At 39.7% G+C, this 17369-nt stretch overlaps 2 protein-coding genes across 2 annotated transcripts; one reads left to right on the top strand and one right to left on the bottom strand.

Annotated features, from left to right (window-relative positions):
* Positions 1-62: 62 nt before the first annotated feature.
* Positions 63-12119, bottom strand: LOC102707203 (vacuolar protein sorting-associated protein 51 homolog). The gene is made up of 21 exons (XM_006651735.2): positions 11833-12119; positions 11077-11216; positions 10898-10952; positions 10707-10814; positions 9976-10074; positions 9808-9885; positions 9634-9711; positions 7664-7738; positions 7411-7511; positions 6343-6410; positions 6020-6093; positions 4936-5002; positions 4624-4733; positions 4237-4494; positions 4017-4133; positions 3364-3435; positions 3197-3247; positions 2794-3021; positions 1127-1303; positions 433-844; positions 63-331 (listed from the first exon to the last, which is right to left on the bottom strand). Exons 1-20 carry the CDS (start codon positions 12058-12060, stop codon positions 725-727), a joined length of 2304 nt encoding a protein of 767 aa, XP_006651798.2. The 5' UTR covers positions 12061-12119; the 3' UTR covers positions 63-331; positions 433-724.
* A 1924-nt stretch (positions 12120-14043) lies between these two features.
* LOC102706929 (inositol 3-kinase) lies at positions 14044-17339 on the top strand. The gene is made up of 2 exons (XM_006651734.3): positions 14044-15353; positions 16476-17339. The coding sequence occupies exons 1-2, from the start codon at positions 14379-14381 to the stop codon at positions 16698-16700; spliced, it is 1200 nt and encodes a 399-aa protein (XP_006651797.3). The 5' UTR covers positions 14044-14378; the 3' UTR covers positions 16701-17339.
* The last annotated feature ends 30 nt before the right edge of the window (positions 17340-17369 follow it).

The raw sequence follows: 17369 nt of genomic DNA, 5'->3' as shown, positions 1-17369 counted from the left end.
CACTGAAGATACAAGACTGGAGCATTCGTGGACGTGGTCACGTGGTGTATGACAGATTGCTCTGCGGAGATAATATATATGCATAACGTAAAGCCCGGAGTAACCAGTAAAAAATCATAATTCATGATACAGACATGAATGAATAGCATGGAAACGGGTGGCAAAAAGGCCAAAAAATTGTTATGTACGCAAGATCTTTAACACATTACATTTTAGCTGGGAAACGCCAATGATACAACCGATGGGGACATAAAAGAGAATCCATACGTGCAAACGTCAAAGCCTAAATCCAGAGTGGATGGCATGTGTTAGTGATCACAGTGCAGCCAATCTGCAAAAAAGGGTACAAAGAAGAATGCCGTTAGGTTCAAATATGAATCAGCAATTCGAATATAGTATACCGGAGAGGGCTGTAGTTTGTAGAATGCTTACCTCAACTTGTACATCTGTTGCTCCTTACAACATTGAATTAATGTGGACTCGCATTTGATTCAATTCAAGTCGTCAGGTCATCAATAGAACTTGGGACAATGCACACCGGAATGTTTCTGGATGCTGAGAGCTCAACAAAGTATACATTTTCAGAGTTCAGTTCGAGTGTTTGACTTCAGATTTACAGACGACAGGTAACAGGCTCACAACTATATGCACATACTGTGAACAGTGTATGACCAGATGGAACTGTTTCCGATGGATAAAGGGGGAGATGCCCAATTGGGCATAGCTACTGCATATTTGGACTTTGCTCTTTAATCTTTGCTAGTTTTGCACTTATGAGCTTATCCAATATGGGTGGCTCAAGAGGGATCGGGTCAAGACATCTCTCGTGGGCAGCATTGTTCACCTGCAGAGGAGAACAAAATGAATATGAATGATCAAATAACTGAGGCAAGTTCTCAAGAGGAAACCAAATGACCTATGCACTTTCTTTTAACATGATAGACCAAAACTCTATCCAAATGTTATATGTGCATAAAAACTGAAAACTCATTAAGATAGATGTGTTCTCGTAAGTCATACCTCATGTCTATTTCTTAGACTACAGTAAGGAACAAACAAACTACTGCAAATTGTTTTGAACCATCTCTAGAAGAAACAAAGTGGCAAGTAGGTGACTGTATCTAACCTCTTTAAGTAAAAAGCTAATAGCTGCTTCATCATCGACAAACTCCCTAAGGGAGGTCTTGAGAAATTCCATATCTAGCTGAATTTGCTGAAATCCACTTCTGTTGAAGGTCTGAAGCCGAACAAATTCTTGCAAGCTTTTCAGGCAGAGCTTGAGGACAGCAGAAATTACAGATTCCTGAAATTTACTCATAGTATGAAGAATTACTTTTAGGAAATGGATATGGAAATGTTATCAACAAGGAAATTTAACTTGATCTTCTACTCAAAAAAAAAAAAAAAACTTGATCACACCAAGCAAGTCAACCAAGACAGGAACTATAGCAACCCTGCTTAGGGGTGGACAGAAAGCTCGTGACTCGTTAGCTCGCTCGACTCGTGACAAACTCGGCTCGGCTCGACTCGGCTCGTTTCATTTTTCTAACGAGCCGAGCTAGCATTTTAGCTCGTTAGAGATAACAAGCCAGCTCGAGCTGGCTCGTGAGCTGCTCGCGAGCCTAACGAGCTAGACCAAAGACACACGATTCACCGGTGTTCATTGATTTTACCCTGGAATGCATGTGTTTAGTACTTTATAGGTTCACCATGTGATTTGTTGGTTCAAACTTTAATATTTAAATACAATTTCATATGATTTGCATGTTTGGAATAAAAATTTGCTTGTATAATCTATTAAAAAATTATTTAGGCTAACCCTTTATGCATGGCTCACGAGCCTAACGAGCCAGCTCGAGCTTTATAACGAGCCGAGCCAAGCTGGGTTTTTAACTCGTTACGATAACGAGCCGAGCTGAGCCAGGTCGTTATCTTAACGAGCTAGACCGAGCCGAGCCGAGCTGGCTCGTTATCCAGCCCTAACCCTGCTGCAACATACATTGACAAATCCAACCAATAAGCTGACGTATGACCTCATTCAGAAGAGAAAATCTGACAAGGAAAAAGTTGTTAGTGTGGCTTAAATATGGTTCCATCCATATTGAGAAAATTCTTGACATTTTTACATTTTTCGTGTCCTAAAGATGCAATTTTGTTAATTAATGTCAACACAATATATCTACAGCGGTATTGTTTATTAATTATTCTATTTGTTTCTCTAAGGCGCGCATATTTATAAAATTCAAAACAGAAATTTTAGAAATTAATTAGTACGAAAAAATATGTTTAATGGCAAAACAAAAGAATCGGGTTTTGTGCATCACCATGGTTTTGTGGTTAGTAGCAATAAATTGTAAAAGAAATTATTGGCCAAAATGTTTAGTTCTGAAGACTGAAAACAGAAACTATAGGAATAATTAACTTTTGTCACTTTTGCATTTGATCATAACAGATTTGTCATTGGATGCACATGTCATAGACACATGAGGGTCCACATGTCATAGACAGCGAGCAACAAATCTGTTATCATCCATTTGTAAAAGTGGCAAAAAGTTAAATGGCCCGAAACTATAATATTGGCCAAAGTTCCATGTAAACTTGACAGAAGGGGGCAATTGCATCCTCTTTTTTAGAATGTCAACAGAATAAATGAGACCAAACCAATATAATATTTACAGTAGCAAGTATCAAGCTCATAATAAACAGGGGGTGCAAAACATATTCCATATTTTATAGAAGTAAAAAGAAATATGTTATTTCAGGAGATAACAAAAGAAGGAAACAGACATCTACCTGTGTGTATTCAACTTTGGTGAATATTTCCATTTTCTGCTCAAACAGTTTTGCTAGATGATTTTCTAAAAATTGACTTCTAGCACGGTGTGTATTTGATCTGTTCAACATGTCCTCTCGCATTGGATTACTTCTTGAGGAGGTTGTGCTTCCAGTGCTATCAGAATGTCGATGTCGCCGAATCAAACCAGGTAATATCTGTTTGACTTCAGACACTACTCCATTGAACTAAAGAAAAGAAAGGGAAAGCACTATGTTAAATGACAAAACCAAGCAGCAGAAGCAGCAGCATTGCAAGACTCCCCAACAGCTAAATTGACAAATCACAAAGATAACACATGCTTGATTACAGGTTCATGTGCATGCACACACAATTTCAATAGAATAAAATGGCTGAACACACCTCTAGGAGAAGCAGATCAACAAACATATTCACTTCACGTGGTTCCTTGTGCTATTTTGATCAAATAAATACAGAAGATGTCACAACATACAAACTTGTCCAATAAAGCAAGACTAGATTAGTAGTATTGAAATTACAACTATTTCTTGTCAAAAAAAAAGGCTAACCTTTATCCAGACAGGTGTTGTAAATCTTTTGTTAAGAAGTTTGGAGATCTTCTGTGTCTTCATATTTATGTACTGCCCCAAGAAAAGGTAATGTTTTGTCATTTGGCATTAGAAGCTCAAGAAAAATGTACTTCAGATATAAGAAAAGAAACAGTAATATCAAATATATTCTCATGATATAGGATTGGCACAAACCCACATGTAAACTGGCACTTGGCAACATTGGAAGTTTCAAATTTAACTACTGCTTTTGTAAGCAAGATTCTAGATCAAGTTATGACATTAAGATCCACACTTTTTTTCATGATATATGGCTACTCAGAATGCAAGTGGGTCACCAACCCATTGGCCCACTCCACTTCATTGGCTGGTCATTCCTATTAAATTGGATTCACTTTGTGCACATGACTCCTGAATTAATGGTAAAGCAAAAGGTAGGATGGGTCAATGGATTGGCTCAACCATACCCACTTGTGTCATAACTACTCTAAGCCCCTTAGCCACATAGTGCTGATGAGATAATTTTTCAAACAAGGAATGGAGCAAAATAATGGGGTTACGCCCTAGTCTGCTGAATAGAAGTAGAGACAAACATACGACACAGAGACCATAAAATATAATGAAATGAAAGAATGAAAACTAAGTTTGCCTACATGATGTAAGAACTTCTCTCCAGATGAACGATACAACCGACATATCTCTCCAGGCACAAAAGGTGGCCCATATTCATAGCTACGCGCGCCACCTCCAGAAAAAGAAGAAGCCAACTCCTAAAAGATGGCAATATAAAAGATCAGTTCATCACATATTCACCCAAAATAAACAAGCTACTGAAAAAAAAAAGATAATCAGCAAGTGAAACTAGCAATATACCTCTGTGACTTTGGGAATCGTTGTTTGTTCTATGAAAACACAAAGTTGTGCTAGCATAAGCACCAACGCTGTTGAAACCTTATCAATTTGCACAAATTCCATTGCTTGAGATGGAGTCTTGCTTCTTCCAGAAAGCATATGAAAATGCCCATCAAGTCTCTGAAAGAAATCTTGAAAACCTTCTTGTACCCAATCAATGATCAAGTCTCTCAGTTTTACAAGTAACTCGGTATTACCATCTATCAAATGGTGAAATTCCTAGAGACAACAGTAAAAGATGAGAACATTGGGATATATGCTCTTATGCAAGCATAGGCTCATTAGTAGTTTGTAAGAGAACAAAATTACACTCATTAGCAGATTATCCACAAGTATATATATATATACCTGGAGGAGATCTATACATCCTTGCAATACTTTAACCTTGCTTGTTTCCATGGAAGTTTGCAGCTGCGACTCTTCTAACTTAGTAGTTGAGGGTGTTCTGACGAGTACATCTGCTCACCCACACAAGACACAAATTAGTCTCCTTTTTTCTCTCCCTGGGAAATGCTTCATTGGTTTCAAACCTATCTGTATTACAAGCTAAAAGCCTAAATAACTGAGTTATTTTGCAAAAAGAAATCAAATCTAAATCACATTAATTAGCTCTGGACATGACTTGCAAGCTAAAACAAATTGTGATGGGAGGAGCGCAACCTGATATTTCACTTTGAAGATGAAGAAAGGCAGTTGCAATATGTTGCCTAATAATATACCGAGTAGTCTGACACAGAAAAAAAGGTATTGGAACATGTGAAATCAATGTCAGCTATCAAGATATATAAACAGATCACTGGACAAGGACACCCAAAAAAAGCAACTGCAGTACAGAAGTATAATCAGTTTATCACTTGAGTAATAAAAAACAAGGGCAAATAAATTAACAGTAGAATTAGAGTATACTAACAAAATATTCTCAGCTAAACATATATTTCCAAACAGCCTTTTGCTCATCTGTAAATTCATAAAAGAGCTTTCAGGATAAGATATCATACTCCTCTAGCAAACCCCGTGTGTAATTACGAAAACAATTTGGGTAATTATGGACATAAGTTAAGTGAATCCATTTACCAAACTAAACTTAGCCATGCAACTGGTTCACTTCTATGGCTTAGTTAACATTCACAGCACCTGGCACAAAATTATCTGCTAGATTCTACACTGCTACCTCCATCAGCATTGTCCCTAACCCCAAAGTGGCTACGCAATATAACCTTTGTGGTCAAGTGCTAGCACCTAGCAACACATCAGCCAGGGAGGACTGTGCGGTCTATCAAATACTCAAAAGTAGTAAGAAACAACCAGGAAGGACCAATAATGCAACCAGATATTCATCAATTAATTATAGGCAGAACAATTTAACCGACTGAGGCCGCGTTCGGCCCCTGGGGCGTAAGTTAACTTATGGTGTCACGGAAAACGTGGTAATAGATTAGTATATAATTAATTAATTATTAAAAAAATATAAAATAGATTAATATGATTTTTTAAAACAACTTTCCTATAGAAAATTTTTGCAAAATATACCCCGTTTAGCAGTTCGGGAAGCGTGCGCGTGAAAAACAAGGAAGGTAAGTTAACTTGTATACTCTGGCGAACGCGGCCTGAGAACCATCATATGAAATCTAATAGTTCAAGGACCTCCAAATCATTGGAGGAAAATGAAAAATCTTGTTTTAGTAGGTCACAGTATGTTATAATTTAGAAACATGACTTGACTGTCACAGGGTCAAGGTCAAACCTCCAGAGAAAAAGCTGGTAATGCAGCCTCAGGTATAACTTCATCAATGGCAGTCGCATCCTCCCATAAGGATCCTGAGATCATAAAAAAGGAGCAGAATAAAATCAAAGGACATGGACAATCCTACAACCTGCATTAATATCAACATGAAGACTCCACAGGTAAACATCAACTTTTTACATAATACTAATTCAGTAATTCAAAACCCAAAAGTCCATTTCTTCGAAACTTAACCATTCTTGATCCTGGACTAAAGGTTTACTCTACACATATCCAGTACAGAATCAAGATGGTATGGTACAGTAACATAAGTTCGTTCTTACGTAACATAGCCAATAGATCTGTTGATGGAATTCTTTTCCTCAGATTCTCTCTGACTGTTTCATAACGGCTTCATGTAAAATAAGAAGAAAAAAATAGTAAGACAATATATATATGATAAACTTCACGTAGTGAAAATGAAAGTTAAAACAAGAAGCAAATAGGATGAACACGCTGAAGGTGTATCAAGGTATAATGTACTACTCCTTCCATCCCAAATTATAGGAATGGCAACTTCTAGCATCCAAAATTTTTCGCATAGCAACTCCTCCACCTACATTTTATTCTCAACCAATCACAACCTTCCCCCCATTTAATTTCTCCACTTTCCGCTTTCTCTTAACCAATCACAGCCTTCCCCCATTTAATTCCACCTACTTCCTTTTCCTTAATGCATACGACCCACCCTAAAAGTTCTTATATTTTCGGACAGAGGTAGTACTATCTACTACCTCTGTAACAAACATGCGCTGTTTTGAAAATTGAAATGGAGCCCAAATTGCAACTTTGACCACTGACTTATTTTGCACATTTGTAAAACCTTACAAAATTATGACAGTATGGAAGTATTTTTTTTAGACAAACCTGCACAAGGTTTTCATGTGTCCAGTCTAAAAAAGATATTAATTCTCTAAATTTGACTGCACTAACGTCCAAAAATGCATGCATTTATAACTAGAGGGAACACTCTAGATTTTGCTGCACTTAAGTCCAAAAATTGCATGTATTTATAACCAGAGAAAACACTACTTACTATTAACTTTAAGATTATTTCCCCTTTTACAAAACAAGAAACGGTGCAGAAACACCTGTTATTTGACATTTCTAGCTGGTTTCTTCCAAAACATCTCATTCATATCAAATACCTCAATTACTGGTTGTTCTTAACACTTAACACTATGTGGAGAGATGGTCATTTCTTAATGAGGGCAGAACTATCATGTCACTTTACACGGTAGCAATAATGTGGGAACTAAGCCTAAAACAGCAACTACTTCAGAGAGGACTTGGTTGTTCATGGTCTAAAAATGGCTGATGGTTTGAATGCATAAGGCATAAAATTAACTTACTTTGAGAACAAAGCCTGTGCAAGTTCAATCAGACGCTTTTCCGAATCAGGAAATATTATGAGATAAGCACGGAACGTCTTTGAAATATCACCAATTGAAGCCTAAGAAAAAGTTATACATGAGGGTATTAGTTGGTAAGGAGGTTGGCAAAAGGATTGTAAATTGAGTCCTGCAAATAGGTCATTATTTGTGAAATTTTCACCTAAAAAAAAAGGAATCTGTCGACTCATTCTAACATATCTGATATATTTACCTTTGTGGGCTCATTTTGGAAATTTACGAGGCAATCTTCTAACTTCTCCAGTAGGTTTGATTTCAGGTTGTCCACCTGTTGAGTTAAAAATTAAACAAGATAAGATTTACAGAAAAACAAAGAAAAATATGTGCCAGTAGTGTAAATATATTAGCTTTTTCATCAGGACAATATAGTCTAGTTATAAAATAATATCTCCAGTGTGCACATCAAAGCAATGCAGTTATTTGTGTTTATTGTTTGCATTCTTCACAGAAAGTCGTTTTTATTTTTGGGCATTGCATCATCGCAGTGTTGTGGAAAACGGCCGACTCGACCGTTTAGTCGACCGTTTAATCGGTGACGGTAGTAAAACCGTCCCGTATCGATGATACGGTCGTCATTTTACGTTTATGAACATTAAATTTCCGTATTTAGCGATTAATCATCCGTTTTTCCGTTTAATCGTCCGCATAATCCGTATAAATAGAAAAATCTGCCGCCACAATAGCTAACCTATAGACTCTATACATTTTATTTTGGTATGTTTGTCATTTCTTTCATTGGCAACTAATTATACTTATATTTGTGCCTATGTTTACTACCATTTATATTTTATTATATTTTTTTACAATTTATAATAAAAATAAACTAAAAATATTACTATTTGGAATGAAATTCTAGCCTTTACACGACATGATTATTTTTATGATTGCTCAAATTAATAATGGTATAAATACATCTATTTTATATGATCTTAGACATTTAAATATCCCCAAAAGAAAGAGTAATACTAATGTATACATACATTAATATAAACATTATATTTCCGTATAATTCTGATTAATCGTCCGTGTTCCGATTAATCATTTGACGGCACCCTCTCCGTCCGACATCCGTATTCCGTTTTCCACAACACTGCCTCATCATTCATAATAAAAAAACTATAAATAGTGATTCAACATATTTACGCAGATTCTTGTGACCAACTGACAGCATTATTGTGGAAAATCTTTAGGATTCAGGAAAATAATAGCTTTTATTGTGCTATTGGTGTATAAGTATAACAGTAAATAAACATGAAGTTTAATGCTGTTGCGGAAAGCAAGCAATGCATTTGCATAAGGAATTGTTATGAGTGACCTGGTCATTTTCATTGATATTGATATCTAACTAAAAGCTAACAGGTCATATGTGTACCAAATAAAATTTCCCAAGATATAGCAAGAGCTCAGAATGAACCACTATAGATTATGGAAGGTTTATCCACATAAGGTAGTTCTATTATATAGAAGTTACAAGCCCATGCACAAAAGTTAAAATAGGCATCATGAGTTGAATCAAAATAGCAGAATTTTTTTATATGAATAAATGAATTCTACAAGTTGGAATTTTGCAGAATGAGAAATTGTATGAGGAGGATCAGTTCTGAAACTTTTTCAAGAGATGTATGAACTGTGGCCATCCCCGATAATAGTACCACTTGCATGGATTGAGAACAAGTTGAACTGTTGATCATTCCAGCATTTTGTTGTGAAAGCGCTAGTCTATACTCCTTTTAAAAGAATGCAATAGTGGTAATGGCAGTGAGTTGCCACCCCAACAATTCATTATGCCCTACATTTTTTTTCTAGGAGTCCTTGAAGCTCTTCGATATTATATATTACTTTCTTACTCACTCTCTAAAATAACAACTTAACACTGAGAAATCTAAGATGACCTGCATATGCAGTGTAAAAGATAACTTTTACAGGTGGAATTATGTAAAATTATATGTGCTCCATGTAGCAAACATGTGACGTCCCCATGTTCAATTGAGGTTGAGGGGACATAACTTACACTCGTTCATTCAAATAATGACAGGACATGTTCAATTATCAGTAGAAAAGACCCATGAATTTAGCTAGTAATAACTAACATTGCATGGGATAGTAGAGGTAAACAGAACAAAGAAAAATCATGAAGACTTAAGAGATATATGGAATATTTACCGGAAAGTTGAGCTGTTTAAGCAGAACTACAGCTTCTGCTCTTGATTCAATAGGTTCAGAATCTGAATATAATTTTGCCTACAAGGATACAGGGAAATGAGTAACGCGTACATTTATGTGGTAAGGATATTATCATTTGAACAACTAATTCTGAGACAAAATGCAAACAATTACCTGCAGGTGTTGCATAACTAAATCGATTGCCTCCTCGGATGCTTTTTTACAGTCATGAAAGGAAGTGTCACCATAAGCCTATCATCGGGAAGAAAGATATGCTAAAACTAATGATAGAGATGTCTTGGAGGGAATTTCTGATTGGAGGAAATAAAGTCAAAAGTGAACCTCGAAAATAGGTTTTGCTCCAGTAAAAAATCTGACAGCATCTGCATATGCTTCTGCCTTGATGCATTTGTTAAGCCGAGTCGGCAGGTCATATATGAACTACAACAAAATTCAATGGAAATTAACATTTCAAGATATATCAAGTTAGTTTGGCTTGCTTCATGGAGTTTTTGTAGCAAGGAATCAAGAAAAAATAAAACTCATGCTAGTCAAGCATAATATAGTTTGGCGCATTTCATGTATGACAAAATGATTCCAAATAGCTTATGAATGGTCCTATTAGGATGAAAGAATGGGAAAAAGGCAATCGCATTGATAAACACACGATTAATGTAATGCTATATAGCATAATGGTCCTCCCAATAGGCTACAGTCAACTCTCAAGCAGCTTGACTACACATTTGGAGCAACTCAATTGCACTTATGCCCTCGCTTCATGGCAAGATGAAATTCAAAGCTTAGGTTGGATTTGAATGCCATTATTGATTTATTGCCAAATTCAACTCCAACACTGAACCAAGCCAAACACATAGAATCACTTGGGCCTCCGATAAAACTCACCGGGGTATTGTTGTTCAGCAATATTATACTACTACGGTTTAACTAATGAGTTGGTATTGCAAGAATCGACATAGCATAATTTGTCTGTGTAAATCATTAGTTCTTGATGACAACAATACAAACAGGATTATATAGTTTTTGAGGAGAATAACAGACTGAACAATGTTTACTTGAACTTTTCGGAGGAGATTGCGTGTACGATGTAGTTTCTCTATGTTTTCCCTTTTATCAAAAAGAGATGTATTCACTGTGTCACTTCTTGATTGCACTGATGTTATCTGAAAAAGGCAAACACTGATTACTTCAGTTATAACAAAAAAAAATAACTGACAATATACATCAGTAACGAAATAGTACACACCTTTGAAAGGAGCTGCTCCATGTTTGCCTCCATACCAACAATGTTAGTCTTCATCCTGCAGCAAACACAGACACATACAACTACAGTAAACACCATCACTAGCACAGTAGCACGTACTCAAACTTGTTGGCACCAGGAAGGAGCAATATGGGATATGAAGGTCTAACGAAATAGCACACCTTTTTATGGTATCAGTTGCACTTATAAACTTGTTATAGTTCTCATATACTAGCATTTGTAAGTCCGTATCCAGATTCTTGATCTCAGCAGCCATTTTCACATGCCTTTGTAAAAGAGCTTCCAGATTTGATTGCTGCACCTAAAAAAACGCAAAAGGGAAGTAAGCATTCATCTCGAAATCCAACACTACTTTGAGTGATGTGAGTATAAACATGCGCACACAACTCTCATAGGCCACACAGGCCATATCCTAATTAGGCCAGGATGTCACACTCAACCAGTTAGACTGAAAAACGAATGGATGCAGCAGTTATATGGAATCACTAAAGAAAATCCACTGGTAGATCATAAATAAGCTCTGATGATCATAACGTACATAAGCTACACAAAAGAACAGAAAATGCTTAGGCAACATGACAGTAAATTTGATGTTTTCGTTGAACACTCTCCGCGTACCTAGATTCGATTCCAAACTTGACTATGAGCTTCCATATGATTTATTATAAAAACCAAATCTAATACTGTACCGTGCATTTGTTAGCTGAGACCGCCTTTTGAGCTCAGTTCAATTCCTTCAGTCATCAATCAGGTTATTCGAACCAGAGTATATTGATAGCTAACTTACATTACAGGTTCGCGTTCAAAGCCTACCCAACCAAACAATAAGATCCGAGCGGGATACAGCGAGGTGGATCTGAAGACCAGGGGAAGAAGAGAGAGAGAGCGCGCGCGCGCGGGGGATCATATTCGCGAACCAGGACGTTCATGTAGACGTCGGGATCGAAGGAGGTCGAGTTGATGGAGTCGAGCGGCGACGACGCTGACGCCGCGGCGGGGGAGGGCCGCGCGGGGGAAGGGGCCGCGGCCGCGGCGGCGGCGGCGGAGGGGTCGGTGTTGTAGAAGCTGGCGAGGAGGTCGCGCGTCCGCCGGGCCTTCTCGTCCATTGCCTGCGGCGCGGCGGTGGCGCCCCCGGCGGTCGCCATGTCGGAGGCTTGCGCCGGGGCGGGGTTGGACGGCGGGGGATCGGAGGTTGGAGGGGCGCGGATCGGAGGGCAGAGAGACGAGGGGGTTTTCTGGGAAATTTCGGTTGTTTATGTGGAATTTTACGTGGTTAGCACTGTGGTCTGTGGTGTTCAGAATTCACGCAAACTGAGAAAATTGCGAGCGTTTGGCTTGTTCGGTTTAAAGCCAATTTTTACTCTAACCCAGGCTCCCACGTCGTCTCGCAGTTATAACTGCTTATAAATCAAAATTTAAATTTTATAATTTAATTTTGGGGCTTGGTTTTATAGTTTTTATCGTGTTTTTTACAAATTTTGTTTTTAAGTTGCTATGAACACGTATATAAACTTTGTATCTGCAAATTATTTTTCATTTGTATAGACGCATTTTTTGTTTTTTTTTTATAAAAAGTGAAACGATGGAGCTCAAATCTTTAGTTCTACAATTGAACTTCTGTGAGTAAAATTGGTTGTAAACCAAGTAACTATAAAATAGTATTTTATATTGTTAAAATTTTGGCATGATAAAAATTGGCTCCAACCCAATAGTTAATTGTGTTTTTAATGGAGTCATATGAATACATGTATTTTATTGACCATTTTCCATTTGTGTGTTTTCTGTATATGAGAAAAAGTTTTATGTGAAGTGTTTATCAGGATGAAGATAGTAACGATAAGTATATCTTATACAAATTAAGCTAGAGATGTGCCTGATAGATAAAAGATTTATTTACGACGATTAATGCTCGACACAAGGTAATTAGTTATTTGCCTCTTAAATATTTTAGAGTTTAATAATGTATCACTCAATAGACCCTATTCCATAAAACGTCCACGCACTACATAGGTATTTGTTCAATCCACTTAGCACATATTTTATATTATTGTTTTCAGGATAAAAAAATTTGTTTTGATTGATTTGTGGAAAAGTGGACGGAAAAAATAAAAACTATCGACTTTCAATCAACTACATAGGAAAGCAAGTTAGAGCCTTTACATAACCACCGGTCCCTAATAGTTTCATAAAAATCATGAGGTTTTCATATATTTGAACGGATTATAACATCTGCTCATCACTAATCCTATTATGCTTACAAGTCATGATAACTTGATTATCACCATGTTCATCGGTTATAGCTAGGTCGAGGATGGTAACCAAGGGTAGAGAAAAATAACGTCAAACAGGTGAAATAAGTGATAGCCTATGTTAGGGGTGAGTATGAAACAAACAAAAGGTTGTGTAGAGAATAACACCAACAAGTTCTATATTAGAGAATACATGAGCTCGACGATGAAAAGAAGGAAAACATTGAGAGAGATATGTGACATTATAAACCAATATTAATTATTACCATGCTATCCATAATTTGCCATTATTCAATATTTCTCAAATGATTATATTAGTTATACTCTTATATAGAAAAATCACGAGATCGTAGCTAGCAGTGCATTTTTTACTCATTCTTCTAGAGGTTCCTCTCCCTTATGTTAAAATGGATTTGTTTAGTTTTTTAAAAAAATTGATTTGTTTCAAATAAGAGACATTTGCCCTATTTTAGTTTCATCAAATCTTTAAAGAGCGATAAGGCCACCCATAAACTACACTGTTCTGATACTGGTACCTTTTTTCACATCTTTTAACTTTAAAGGGGATGGGATCCTCTGTATTTGAGTATAAAATGCAGATGTGCTATAGTAATTTGCATTAGGTACACCTCTCAACCGTTGGATTAAAAAAGATGACTGAGATTTACCGCTACAGTTATTACTACAGTAGCAAACCGTGCTTGGAATCACTGTTGCTATAGTGTTTTGTTCATTACAATAATTTACTATAGTCCTCGCATAAACAGTGATCCTCTGCATTATAGAGGATCCGACCCAAAGGCAGTCTTGTAAAATTGCAAACTAGACCAAATCTCAGTTGCTGAGCGCTGCCAACTGTAGTACACGACGAGACGAGCGGACACAGCTCAGCCGCAAACGCGCAAGGATGGTGGCCGGCGAAGGCGGCCGATCCCCCCCGGGGACGCCGACCCAACGGCCCAGATTGAATCACAAGCTTCCACGCACCGCCGGCGTCAGCAGCGGCAGCGGCCACCGCCGCCGCTCCAGCTCACACGTGCGCCGCCGCCACGTGCCGGCCGCACCACGCTCCGCCGCGGCATCTGTAAAGCCCCCCTTGTCGCCTCCCGGAACCGGCGCCTTTTATTCCCGCCTCCCTCCCTCCACGCGATGCCGTCGCGCCTCTCCTCTCCTCCTCTTCGTCTTCCCCCACGCCCGCGTCCCTTTCTGCAGCCATGGCGCCGTCTCCGGCCTCCGCCGCCGCCGCCGCGATGCCGGTCGCGGCGGAGCCCGATGAGGCGGAGGTTGAGGTGGTGGGGGAGGAGGAGAGGGGGGTGAAGGGGGGAGGTGTTGCGGGGCTTGAGGGCCTCGTGGTGGGGAGCTACTGCCACGACGTGCTGCTGCGGGGCGAGCGCGTGGTGGGGGAGACGCTGGGAGGGGCGGCGGCGTTCGTGTCGAACGTGCTCGACGCCGCGGCGCCGGCGGAGGCATCGCTCGCCGTGGTGTCGAAGGTGGGGACCGACTTCGCCTACGCCTCCGCGCCGGCGCCCGCGCACCACCCGCCGGTGATCTGCGCCTCGCCAACGACGTCCTTCCACGCGCGCTTCTCCGACGCCGCCGCGTCGGCGCACGCGCCCGACCGGCAGCTCCGGCGCGTCCACGCCTGCGACCCGATCTACCCCGCCGACCTCCCCGATCGCCGCTTCGCCTACGGCCTCGCCGTCGGCGTCGCCGGGGAGGTGCTCCCGGAGACGCTCGAGCGGATGATCAGGCTCTGCCGCGCGGTGCTCGTGGACGCGCAGGCGCTGATCCGGGCCTTCGACGGCGGTGGCAAGGGCGGGGCCGTACGCCACGTGGCGCTGGAGGCGACGCCGTACGCGCGGCTTCTCCCCCGGCTGGCGTTCCTCAAGGCGTCCTCGGAGGAGGCGCCGTACGTCGGGGTGGAAACAGCGAGGCGGCGGTGCTGCGTGATAGTGACGGAGGGGAGGGACGGGTGTCGCCTCTACTGGGACGGTGGAGAGGCGCGCGTGGCGCCGTTCCCCGCTGTGCAGGTGGATCCCACCGGCGCCGGAGACAGCTTCCTCGCGGGCTTCGCGACCGGGTTGCTTTGGGGGCTGTCGGCTACGGACGCCGCGCTTCTAGGCAACTTCTTCGGAGCGGCTGCTGTTTCGCAGGTTGGAGTGCCCACTTTCCATCCAAAGATGTTGCAGGTTTGCACCCCATGGAACTTGAGATCGTTGATGAATGCAATCTTTATTATAAGAGTAAATTATAATCATCATCTTACTTGCTCATATTGCTCTTGGCTGATTTACTAACTGCATCACATGTGAGAGCCGGAATGGTGGTCTCGCAACTCGAAATTCTGTAGAATTGATATGGAAATTTCCATCAAATACATTTTGAAGTGTTTTTAGTTTTCCACTGGATCAGTACCTTGCAACATGCAAATAGGAGCATCTGCTCATTGTGCTTGAGGATAATTAGTCGTTCTAAAGGAATTCTCGCTCGTAACTCCAGAGTCAACTGCAAATTAGGGGTCAAGTAAAAGGTTATTACCTCCGTTTTACATTATAAGATGTTTTGATCATTCCCAGATTCATATCGATGTTTATAAATCTAAACATATGCAAATGAATTTAGAGAGAGCCACAATATATTATAATATGAAATGGACGGAGTACTATTTTGTAAGATTATTAGTGTTTTGTGGTCAAAAGAAATAATGGGAAATGGAAATCGTTGGCCAGACGACTACTGTGAAGATTCACTCACAAAGTGATGCTTATGGTTGGTTTGCACTACCAGATTTGGTGGCAGATATTGACATCCTTTTATATGTACTTTCTGTTCGATTTGCGTGGCTGTGAATTTAGGATGACATAGCTGGCTAAAAGAACATATTCTTATTGCCATGATATTACTGCATCTCCTTTAGCTGAGGACCGTTGGTTACAGACTTACAGTTATTACCTTCAAACTTTCCAAAAAATCATTTTCATCCATAAGTCTAAAGAAAATCACATCTTATCGGTTTACACTTTACAAAAAAATGGATTTTTGTCCAAAGCATTACCTGGTATCAGTACTCTATGCTTCAGAATATTTCTATAAAGATTGATCATGCAAAATTACGTAGTTGCTAGTGCGTGGCATTGGTTATTGGCTCGAATTTGTGCATAGTTAGCTCTTCTCATTTGGTACAATGCTAACTCAGAGTAACGTATTTGGCATTCAAGTAGCCAGTAGTAGATGATAAAGATCATATGAAGAGATCAAATCTTATAGTACTCCATAGCTGATGATCTTTCTGTCATTTGAATTGGATGCAGGCTGTTAAACAAATACTTGAGAAGGCAATAAAAGGACCTTGTGCACATATAAACGGCAATACGTTTAATTTCCAGAAATCAAATATGCACGATGAGTTACACGCATCTCTTCAAGAAGCGGCGAGGCTGATGTGTGAGCAGAAGCAAACTAGTCCGGCAACTGAAAACGGTGATATTTGTCCGATAGATGAACCGACTTCACAGCCAAGTAGCATGCCAAGCTGAAGTTGGCGTTTTGAAATAATGTGAAACTTGACGTCCAGATTCCAGTGACATGTCATTTGTGTAAACACATGGCCGACAAATGGTAAGATCATAATGTAGGATGCATCTATACTCAGCTGTCATTAGCTGATGTTCTCTGTTGATTCGCTCTACTTGAGCTTGGAGCTGTAAACTCCTTGCTCTGGCTGAAGACAAGTACACAGGGAAGTAAAGAACGAACTTTGTAACCTGAATCACCGGTGCATAAAATAATGAGTTCGGTGTACAAGAAAGCTGATAGCTCTTCTCGTGACAAACTTAACTTACATCAGCTATGGCAAGGATAGCAGTAACAAAGAAGCCCTTGTGAATTAAGCAAACTTTAGTCACACGAGAATGTTGTGACATTGTTCAAGTTTCGACCAGCTTTCACAAGTCATCCAGACACTCGAGACAACTTAATAATAGTGTGCATTGTAAACGAGAAATGCAATCGATCAAGTCTCTCGGCTAGCGCAAAGCCAGCACTGTCATTTTCATTTTCATATGCGGTGTCAATAATCTAATGTTACACCTCAAAGATTACTTCTTCCCTTTTGAGAGATCCAAGATTGCTTCTTCTTCCCTTGTGAAGAGGGATAAATTATCCAAAAAAAAAAAGTACAATACCCATTGCAATGGGAAGTTTGC

The sequence above is a fragment of the Oryza brachyantha genome, chromosome 3, assembly GCF_000231095.2.
Source record: "Oryza brachyantha chromosome 3, ObraRS2, whole genome shotgun sequence".
Lineage (NCBI taxonomy): Eukaryota > Viridiplantae > Streptophyta > Magnoliopsida > Poales > Poaceae > Oryza > Oryza brachyantha.
This window is presented reverse-complemented; position numbering and strand designations above follow the sequence as displayed.

Bases quoted from the DNA above. Each gene is read 5' to 3' on its own strand.
- LOC102707203 (XM_006651735.2), bottom strand. From the start codon at position 12,060: ATGGCGACCGCCGGGGGCGCCACCGCCGCGCCGCAGGCAATGGACGAG. The intron at 10,953-11,076 runs GTGTGCTATTTC...TGTTTGCTGCAG, and splicing joins GCAACTGATACCATAAAAAG to GATGAAGACTAACATTGTTG. The intron at 4,134-4,236 runs GTATATTGCTAG...GCCATCTTTTAG, and splicing joins CGATTCCCAAAGTCACAGAG to GAGTTGGCTTCTTCTTTTTC.
- LOC102706929 (XM_006651734.3), top strand. From the start codon at position 14,379: ATGGCGCCGTCTCCGGCCTCCGCCGCCGCCGCCGCGATGCCGGTCGCG. The intron at 15,354-16,475 runs GTTTGCACCCCA...AATTGGATGCAG, and splicing joins TCCATCCAAAGATGTTGCAG to GCTGTTAAACAAATACTTGA.